The 9,917-nt window shown below is 43.1% G+C and overlaps 2 protein-coding genes across 3 annotated transcripts in view; one reads left to right on the top strand and one right to left on the bottom strand.

The window, feature by feature from the left end:
* Positions 1-4,303, bottom strand: part of LOC307259502 (teashirt homolog 1-like) — a 38,036-nt gene extending 33,733 nt beyond the window's left edge. The window contains exons 1-2 of one of the 2 annotated variants that reach the window (XM_080039374.1): positions 3,827-4,303; positions 2,938-3,570 (exon numbers count right to left, since the gene is read on the bottom strand). In XM_080039374.1, coding sequence (XP_079895500.1) covers positions 2,938-2,977 — 40 coding nt within the window. In that variant the 5' untranslated portion in view covers positions 2,978-3,570; positions 3,827-4,303. Of the gene's footprint in view, positions 1-2,937; positions 3,595-3,826 lie in introns of those variants that run through there. The other variant, XM_080039375.1, reaches the window with a different exon arrangement.
* Positions 4,304-4,536: 233 nt separating this feature from the next.
* LOC307260064 (prostaglandin reductase 3-like) lies at positions 4,537-9,664 on the top strand. The gene is made up of 2 exons (XM_080040190.1): positions 4,537-5,686; positions 8,589-9,664. The coding sequence occupies exons 1-2, from the start codon at positions 5,373-5,375 to the stop codon at positions 9,517-9,519; spliced, it is 1,245 nt and encodes a 414-aa protein (XP_079896316.1). The 5' UTR covers positions 4,537-5,372; the 3' UTR covers positions 9,520-9,664.
* Positions 9,665-9,917: the final 253 nt, after the last annotated feature.

Here is a 9,917-nt window from a genome sequence, read left to right as displayed (position 1 = left end):
CTTTCCGATTGAGTTTATTGAAGTTTCTTTACATTCCACATTTAATGCTTATAGATTTAAATCGTGGATTATAATTTTTTTATAAACCTTAACATTAGACACACACACTTTTCAAAATATAACCGAATTAAACATTTTCAGAAATGTATGTTTTTAGAAAACATTTTAACTGTACGTAAAAATTCCAAAATGTTTTTATGTAATGTTATAAAATATAATACAAATTCCTTGACATCTTTAAAATGTTATAATTATATGAAGATTGTGGGGGAAGAAATGTGTTGATGTAAAAAAAAATAATAATGAACAAGCTGCCTACATTATGTAGGAACACTAAACTGTACAATTCAAACAATTTCTTGTAAAACTCTGCAATTATGACTTTAGCCGTTTCAGGGCTTGTGGGATATAATTTACGCGGGGATTGGCCTTGAACACACTGACATTACATAACAAATAATGTTCTCCAAAAATGCACAGCACAAGGTGAGGTAAAAGTAAAAAGCACTATCAAAGTCTGCTATTCGTGTTGTAAATGTCTGAGCTCTGATTTCCATGCTAAGTCCCACCATGAGCAATTTACCCTCTAAGCAGGAGCACCGAGAGGGAGCCACAGGTCACTACCAGCTCCCAGTGGAGCATCAGGCTAGCCTAGTGTGTGTGTGTGTGTCTGTGTGTGTGTGTGTGTGTGTGTGCTAGCGTGTGTGTGCATTAGTTATTTGTTGCTACCGGGAGCATGGATTGGATGTGGGTGTTATCTCTGACCGACTGTCATGTTCATGGAAGAATGGAAAAGCATCCCGTCTGCTATAGCTGTGATTGACCATTACAACCCATGATGCGCATGGCACTCACTGGACAGTGGAACGGATCAATGGCGAGGGTGTGTGTGTGTGTGTGTGTTTGAATGAGAAAGAGTGTGTGTGCGTGGTGCGAGAAGAAGGCAAGGGGAGGGAGGGGTCACCACCATGTCATGTTTTCATGCCTCCATCTACATGCAGAAAAACCTAGCGGGAGTCACAGTGTGCTCTCTCCATCGCTGACCTTTTCCAGTGGGCCATTTTGCCAAAACAACAACCAAAACACAGTCGCACACACAGACATACACACACACACACACACACACCAACACCACACGGCACCCCTAGTAAAAAGTAAAGTGGGGCGCGATATCTAAACCAGATATCTTCGTAGTGTATAGGCCTCAAGTCATGTAAAAGAAAAGTGCTTCGCTAGAAAGGCGAGGGGGAGACACAAAAGAATTCGACAGCGAGCGATCGAGCACCGGTTGAATGTTCTCTCCATTCCTTCTCATCCTCCTCTTCTTCCTCATGCTCATCACCATCACCATCATCACCCCCCCCCCCTTTGCTTTAAATGATAAAAACCCGCTGAGTTCAAAGTCTTTTTTCGTCGGCTGCTGGCCCTACTGTTTGGAACCCGCTTTGCAGCACCTCATATTTCAAAATCTCTTTAAAATTCTGTAACTGTCTTTTGTTCACTCCAGTTGTTAATGCCTAACTTCAAAGAGGCCGGCCTCATTAGCACAGAGGTAGAAAAACCCCTGTCACTCATTTACATTTGTTTAAAGGGCTTGCGGGGTGAGACGAGAGAGAGAGAGAGAGAGATAGAGAGAAAAGAGAGAGAGAGAGGGGGGGGAGTCCAAATCCAAACCACTAGAAGTCAACCTTGTCGGGTCCTTCTTCATGCCAAGACCTGGTATTATCAATCAGTCGGTCACATTGCAACAAAAAAAAAATATATATATATACACAATACTCCACCCTCTCTCCAGCACTGGGTAATATTGATCTCAGTATTATAGCGGACTGATTCTTAACAGTTGGATGTGAACTGAATTTGGATAGGGGAACGTGCAAAAGATAAAAACCCAACATTTATCTCCATGACGAGAAGGCATATGAGGGGAATCACACACACACACACACACACACACACACACACACACACACAGACCAGACTATAAAGAGGAGTGTTTGGGTTCATTTTCCCTCTGATCTATTCCAACGTACACACACACACTGGTCCTTTCATCTGCTTTTAGCTCCTTCCCCTTCAAATAAAATGAGGTGATTTTTCCCACCATAATTCGCTAACTTTCTTTCTGGTATTTCAGTTCCTTTATGAGATGTGTGTGAGTGTGTGTGTGTGTGTGTGAGTGTGTGTGTGTGAAAGTGTGTGTGTGAAAGTGTGTGTGTGTGTGTGTGTGTGTGTGTGTGTGTGTGTGTGTGTGAAAGTGTGTGAGTTTGAGTGCTGCATGGCTAAAGCTATACCAGAGGCATGTCTGTCTTCGTGGAGGGATTTATTGATGTTTATCAGGGATGAATAGATCAAAGACTGCCACATGACAGGCGATCAATCACGCATCAAATCAAGGATGGCAATCCTCTAATAAAACTGAAAGAAAGGCAAAAAAAGAAAGAGAAGAAACCGGCTCTCACCAGTTTTTTTTGTTGCCCCCCCCCCCTCTTCTTTCCCAGTCAATTATTCATCATTACTCACTCTTGAACCTCAAAAGCTCCCTTTTATCCCCCCATAACATGCCATTTAGTTTATCTCACCATTCTTAAAAGAGAGCTAACTTTCCTGGCAAAAAGGAGGATGAAAAAGAGGGGGAAAAAAATCCCAAAGTGGCAATGCACGCAGATATGTGCGTCATTTAGTGCGTAATTAAGACTCGTTTAAAATACAAACTGTGTTGGGTCAGGAAGGGTTGAGTTGCGCGCAGTGTTAATAACACAACACGTTTGATTTGAAAAGAGAGTTGTGAAATAAATCTGAGCATGCAGCACAAGCAAAAGAATGTCATGTGTGAGGAAGCAGATATATATTTGCATTCGTCATTTGTAAATAAAAGAGTTGGCTAAAACACAGGGGATGGGGGAAATGGGGTGTTATAGAAGGGGCGGGTTATACCTGCTGCTCGCCGCGGCTCTTGCTGCTTTCTCCTCGGCATAGTGACCGTCACTTTCCACGGTGCTTCTCATGCAGGGGATTGGCGAACGAATCGAGTCTTTTTTTTTTTATCAGTTGTGAAAAATCATCCCGTTGTTTTCGGGTTGGGAAGGGAGGAGAGATTTTGTTTTGTCGTTGTCTTCGGAGTTTGAAAAGATATCTTCTTCAAGTGGCTGGACTTAAGGAGTAGTAAATAGCAGCGTCGGCTTCGACAATGAGCAGGGAATTGACGAAGGGAGTCGGCCAGCTCCTGACACCTTCTACTACACTTCCATCATAGATCATCTTCCTTCCTTCATGTCTCTCGTGACAGCGGTGGTGGGGTTTAAAAAAAGAAACAGCAATAAAAAAAGCTTTTGAAACACCCCCCCAAGTTTTCAGTTTTCAAAATCCTGTTTGAAAGGAGAAGGGGGGAGACGAGACTTTTGCCTTGCGCCTTTTTACGCACACAAAAAAAACGAAAATAAAAAATCAACTCTGGCGAGTAAAGCAAACAAATAAGTCCCGGTGTTGTTGAGTGCACAGCTCTCTCTCTCTCTCTCTGATAAGTAGTAATGTATCCTCGTGTTGCCTGCTTCTCCTTTAGCCACAGACCTGAAAGAGAGAGAAAGGGGGAGAGAAAAGAAGAGATAGACAGCAGGCATTAGATGGGTTAATGTCAAGTCCCGTCACCACCACCAACCACCACGCCACCTCAGAACGCCCGGATCCAAGCCTCACCAGTCCGGCGAATACTTTTTTTTTTCTTCCTCCCTCCCTCCCCTCTCCTTCCCCTAAAATCTCTTCCCATTGAAAAAAAAATCAAACGGAGCGAACGGGCTTTTTTTTCTCTCTTTAGGCTATTACTTACGTTTTTAAGAGTCGTGGAGGTAATTTACTGCGCTCATCTTAACGCATCCTGGACATAGTCGGGTTTTTTTTGGTTGATGCGGTGGAGAGGAGGATATCACTTGATATATAGAGAGCGAGAGATACGGGGAAACAAACAAGACGCAGGGGCATGGGCGCATCCAAGCTTCGCCAACAAACAGATCAGCGGGTCGACATCATGGACACTCAAATATTTGTATCTTTAAAAAAAAGCGAGAGAGAGCGAGAAAACAAGAAAGAGGGGAGGTAAAAACTCCAGGGACTGATCCTATAAGGTCTCCCACACACAGAAGGAGGAAAAAAAGGAAAAAATGGAATACGGCGGTGGATCCAGAAGCTGTTTCAGACAGTCTCAACTGATAGACAGACGCATCGAGTGGCTTTTCCTGCTACATTTTTTACTCCTCCCCTTCTCCACAAGCGTCACCCCTGACAGAGGAGCCTACCTGTCAATCTTTTTAATTGTCTTGTTTTCCCCCCTCTCTCTCTTTCTCTCTCTCCCTCCTTCTCCCTTTGCTTTCAGAAAAAAAAACAAAGCTCCGACAAAGGAAGGATTCTTGTAGGAACTTATCAAGGGGATTAACTAAAACTAAACTTATACGAACATGTATAAAACAAGCATTACTCAAGCGTAATAAGAGTGATACAACTTGTCATATTTAGCTCATAAAAGAGTGGCGCTGAGTTGGGAGGTTCGACTCCCGCTAGAGGTGGGACGAGGGTTCAATGGTCCATGCATGTTATAGCATATTTATATAGTCTATTTGACATGATTTTGAATGGCACAGATGCACCCATAGGATGACAATAGATGATAATGTTTCTAAATGAAACGTGCATGCGTAAAGGAAAGCGAACACACACACAATCGCCGAAGCATGCTTTGGTTACAGGTGTACATGTGGGCACACAAACATGTTTCGGCAACAGACTCCTACTCTTATCCCTCTAACAATAACAATAACAACAAAAAAGGGCGAAATAAAAGGGAGCTCAAATGCACAATAAGCTCACCGACAATGTTTTGCTATTTCTAGGCTAAATGTTTGAAAAGATCCGGCGTTGTTTTCGTCGGGAGGAAAAAAGGTTTGAGGATATGTTTGGGAGATGAGGATTGATTTGTTTCACCTTACTAGGAAGTGGTGTGCTGTGTCCGGGAAGGGGAGGGACTCCGACGACAAGTCTGGGGCTGCTGCTCCGCTCCACTTTACTGCGTGGCTGCACCACTGCCACATTTTAATCCCAAATATTCCAATCGGTGCATGTAGGTATTTTTTATCTTATTGAACAGGAAATCGTCGCTTTTTTTTTTTAAATTTTTGTTTCAAAATCGCGTTTCGCCACGGCTGCTCTACCCGGCCCGGCCTGGCCTGCATACGCTATGCATGTGCAGAGAGAGAGGGGGGTATAGCCTGAACGGAGCCTATAGCGCAGCAGGGCTAATGGTAATCGGGCTCGTCGTTATACTGTCATAAACCTGCGTCAAGTGGTCCGTGAACTTTGTCACACATATCGGGAAGGAAGCAATGTCCAGCCCGCTGCTGCTGCTGGGGAGAAACGGCAGGAGAGCGGTGTCTCAGGTCGGCTGCTGGGGGCGCAGAGGCACCGACGCACTTTCAAGAGTTGACGCTTTGGCGGCGGCGGCGGTGGCTGTTCCGCGGCGCTCCATCATAGACATGTCCTACTCGGCGCACTTCATGGATTTCAAAGGCTCGTCCATACCCAGCAGCATGAAGAAGCTGGTGGTCAACACGCTCAGCCCAGATTTCAGAGAGGCCGTCTCTGTGCACACCGCCCCGGTCCCCACACCCGGAGACGGGGACTTGCTCGTGAGAAGTCGGTAAGTAGTTTTTTTTTTTTTTGAAAAAGGTGGGCAACGGGGAACAGTTAGCCTATTAGCCTACTACTGCCGTGAGCGCTCTCTCTCTGCGCCTTCGGAATAGCAATAGGCACACCACGAGTCTAAACTGTGGATCACTATTTCATGCCGATCTATCGCACGTTTTGTGTGGAAAGGTTGTATTAAATGGAATCCGCTTACCTCGATTTCACCACCCATGTGCAGCAGCACCTGCGATCACCGTCATCATCACAAGATGGCAAAAAAATACGTGAGGAATAAGCGCCGTACTGTAATTCCAAGTTCCGCCCATCTCTGCATTTGTCTATCAATCCATCTCGGCATCTCTCTCTCTCTCCTTCTCCCTCTATCTCTCTCTCTCTCTTTCTCTCTCTCTGTCCTCCTGTCTCTCTACGTCACCAAACTGCAAACAGAAAAGTCGTGTGGGGTGGGTGGGGGGTGCATTGCTTAGACTGGCATCAAGAGATGGAGATGCAGTATGTTACGCGGGAATTGTATCATTTTCTCTTAGTAGCAGCAGCCTGCAGTGTATTGTTCGCGGCTATTGGGAAGTTTAGACCGACCTGAGGTCAGTCCCTAACCTTACATGACGGGCCAATTCTTGTATAAATAGTATTGAATTACATGTTTTAAATAGTTTTTTGTGATGCCCTTTTTTGAAAATGGTAGGATTTCTGATAATTTATTTTTTTATTCCAGACTTATAACATATGTTCCCTAATTTATATTTAACAGGCTACCATATTACAGCCTGTATGTAACCTGATTGTATGTTATTTGGAATGTTAAATTAGCCTCTCCCTGGGTTTTATTGTGGTATTCACCGCCAATAAAAAAAAAGGTGTGTTCATCATCAGATTGAGTGTAAAAGCATGGTACATATCAGTGTCTTATTGCCTTGCTGTGCAGCTCGTGAACTTGAGACCTTTGGCCGTTGTGTGTCTCCTCCTGAGTCATCACAGGCAGAGTGCATCATTGAAGATGTTCCAACAGAGATGGAAATCACCAATTCCGTTTGGTGGAATTTTTTTGTGCAAAATTGAGAAAGACTTTTGACCCCTACAACACTGCACAGCACCAATGCAGTCCTAATGAAATAGTATAGTGTGAAATGTGGAACCTCAGAGCGAGATAAACTGGACAGATCACGGCTGCAGTCAGAGAATAGGATTAGTTCACAAGAAGGAAATAACAATCTTTTTTTTTTTTTAATCCTTCATTTTGGTATGTTGCTGATGACGTAATGGAAGCAGATCTGTTAAGTGTGCAGTGTACACTTTTTGATTCAAACTGATATGTAGCTTAGTGTGTACTCACAGTAATATAGACAGAATACATGCACATTAAAGACAGGAGGTGTCCTCAAATTGTGATGTGTTTTTTCATGAGGGCTTCTTTTTTTATATATATCAGAATGCACTCCAAAACAAATCATTTGAATGCATTTGAATGTCGGTTCGCAAAAAAATCAAAAACCTCGCCGGCCTTGATACTCAACATTGCCATTGAAGCATCTGTCATCACACACAAATCAGTCACACGTCATGCTATTATATGTGTGGTGCTGTAGTGTTTGCTTTTAAAGTTTGCTTTGCATGGTATCATTTTACACTTCCACTCTGTGTTAGCCAAAACACAATAAGATTAAAAAGTCTCTTAAAGTTTGAATACAGAGAATGGTGTGAACTTGTAGTTATGTCCGTTTAAATAGCGTTGTACCTTTTTGATGAATGCCAAGTATTTCCCTGTGAGAAAACTGATCCTATTGTAGTCCAATCAAGTTGTTTTGTCATGTCATGGTGACCCATCTCTAAACCACAGAAGCATTATCTATACTAGCTCAAAGTACACGTGAGACATGCACGGTAATGAGGTACAGCCATAGATAGTATAATAAAGTACAGCGTGCGTTCCTTTTCTAAAAGACAGTAAATGATTTATTTATACATTCCCTTCTCACATATTTGTTAGCAACATGTTACCAAGGTAAGATGAAAACAGCCGTCTTCTTCATGTTGAGGCAAGGAGCGACTGAAGATTTGAAATGTGCAGTTTGTTATGGGTGTCTCATGAAGACAATGGATCGTGACATCATGCAATGTGTTTTGTGATACAAACCTTTTCCCTTGTCAGTGCAGGGACTCAAAAAAACTGTGTGTGTGTGTGTGTGTGTGTGTGTGTGTGTGTGTGTGTGTGTGTGTGTGTGTGTGTGTGTGTGTGTGTGTGTGTGTGTGTGTGTGTGTGTGTGTGTGTGTGTGTGTGTGTGTGTGTGTGTGTGTGTGTGTGTGTGTGTGTGTGTGTGTGTGTGTGTGTGTGTGTGTGTGTGTGTGTGTGTGTGTGTGTGTGTGTGTTGACATGTCTGGAGAAGGAAGCTGAAGCCTTGACCTTCAGACAGGGAAATAAAGGTGTATCTAAAAAAAAATCTGAATATCTTGGAAAAGTCCATCCAAAAAGTGAAACTTTAATATATTCTAGATTCATAACACAAAGTGAAATATGTCAGGCCTTGTCTTTTGTTTTTGTTTTTCATTTTGATCATTGCGGCTAACAGCTCCTGGAATAAAAAATCCATTATCTCTAAATATTAGAATATTTCATAAATCCAATAAAAAAAAGATTTATAATACAGAAATGTCAAACTCTGGAAAGTTTTTTCCTTCTAGATTCATTTTGCTTCATGTGCTAACAAATCTAGAATATATGAAAGTTTCACTTCTCGAATTAAATTACAGAAAACAATTGAACTTTTCATTGATATTCAAATCTTTGGAGATGCACCTGTATTTTCTTCGGCCAATGTGAAAGATTTGTTCAAACTTTATCATGTCAAATATTTATTCTCCCACCTCTAATCCACCATTTTTTTTCATTTGTATTTCAGCTATGTGGGAATCAACGCCTCTGATATCAACTACTCTGCGGGCCGGTACGACCCCTCTGTGAAGCCCCCTTTTGACGCTGGTTTCGAGGGCATCGGCGAGGTGGTTGGACTGGGCCTAAGCGCCAGCGCCCGCTACACCGTCGGGGACACTGTTGCCTACTTCCACAACGGTGCCTTTGCTGAGTATGCTGTGGTGCCGGTCAAAGAGTGTGTGCCTGTGCCCTCGGTCAAACCAGAGTTCCTCACACTACTAGTCAGCGGTGCCACGGCCTACATCGCCTTAAAACGTCTGGGGGATTTAACCAAAGGTGAGACGGTCCTTGTCACTGCAGCTGCTGGAGGAACCGGACAGTTTGCGGTGCAGTTCGCCAAACAAGCCGGTTGTCACGTGATCGGGACCTGTTCGTCCAATGAAAAAGCCGGATTCCTCAAATCCATCGGTTGCGACCGGCCCATCAACTACACCACAGAAGACCTGGCTAAGACCCTGAAGAAAGAGTACCCTAAGGGGATAGACGTGGTGTACGAGTCGATCGGAGGTAGCATCTTTGAGCTAGCGGTGAACCGTTTGGCTAACAAGGGAAGGCTGATCGTGATAGGCTTCATATCCGGGTACAAGACCCCGTCCGGGATCCCAGCATTGAAAGGAGGCCTGCTGCCGGTCAAGATGCTCCAGAAGTCAGCCAGTATTAGGGGTTTCTTCCTGCCACATTACGTTAGTGACTACAGGGAGGCTCTGGGTAGCATGATGCAGATGTTTGCTAAAGGGGAGCTGAGGTGTGAGGTGGATATGGGGGATATGTCAGAGGAGGGCAGGTTCGTAGGTCTAGAGTCAGTGTTCCGGGCTGTGGACTACATGTATGCTGGCAAGAACCTGGGCAAGGTGGTGGTAGAGGTGCTACAGCCGTCTGTTAGCAATAGTAAGCTGTGATTGTTGACTGATTATTAATGCATTTAAAATTAATCATACTTGAAGTGAAATTATTGTGAATTTAGGGCTTTAATCATTTGTAAATGGACAATGTTCTCTATTTTTGTATGATACTTGATTGAGCACTTTAAGTAAAGCTACGCAATGCATTTAAGCAATGCTTTAATGAATAAACATGATTAACAACCTATTTTCTACTCTCATGGTTTTGGAAAGCTACATGCAACACTGGTCTTTTTTTTTAAATTTGAGTGAGAGTTTAGCATTCTCTCTTGCACAACAGAATTTAGTATGATTAGATATGTAAAAAGAAATAATATATGAAGGAAAAACTGTGCGTTAATGAATATATTGCACAATAAATAAAAAATCAGAAATGGTAGCCTCTGTAGTTTAAC

This window comes from Ammodytes marinus, assembly GCF_949987685.1.
Source record: "Ammodytes marinus genome assembly, chromosome: 13".
Taxonomy (NCBI): Eukaryota; Metazoa; Chordata; class Actinopteri; order Uranoscopiformes; family Ammodytidae; genus Ammodytes; species Ammodytes marinus.
Note: the sequence above shows the minus strand (reverse complement) of the source record. Positions and strands in the feature narration are given on the sequence as shown.

What these genes read in the sequence shown, in the direction of transcription:
- LOC307260064 (XM_080040190.1), top strand. Translation starts at nt 5,373, where the DNA reads ATGTCCAGCCCGCTGCTGCTGCTGGGGAGAAACGGCAGGAGAGCGGTG. An exon ending in GACTTGCTCGTGAGAAGTCG is followed by an intron (nt 5,687 to 8,588) that starts GTAAGTAGTTTT and finishes TTTGTATTTCAG; the next exon opens with CTATGTGGGAATCAACGCCT.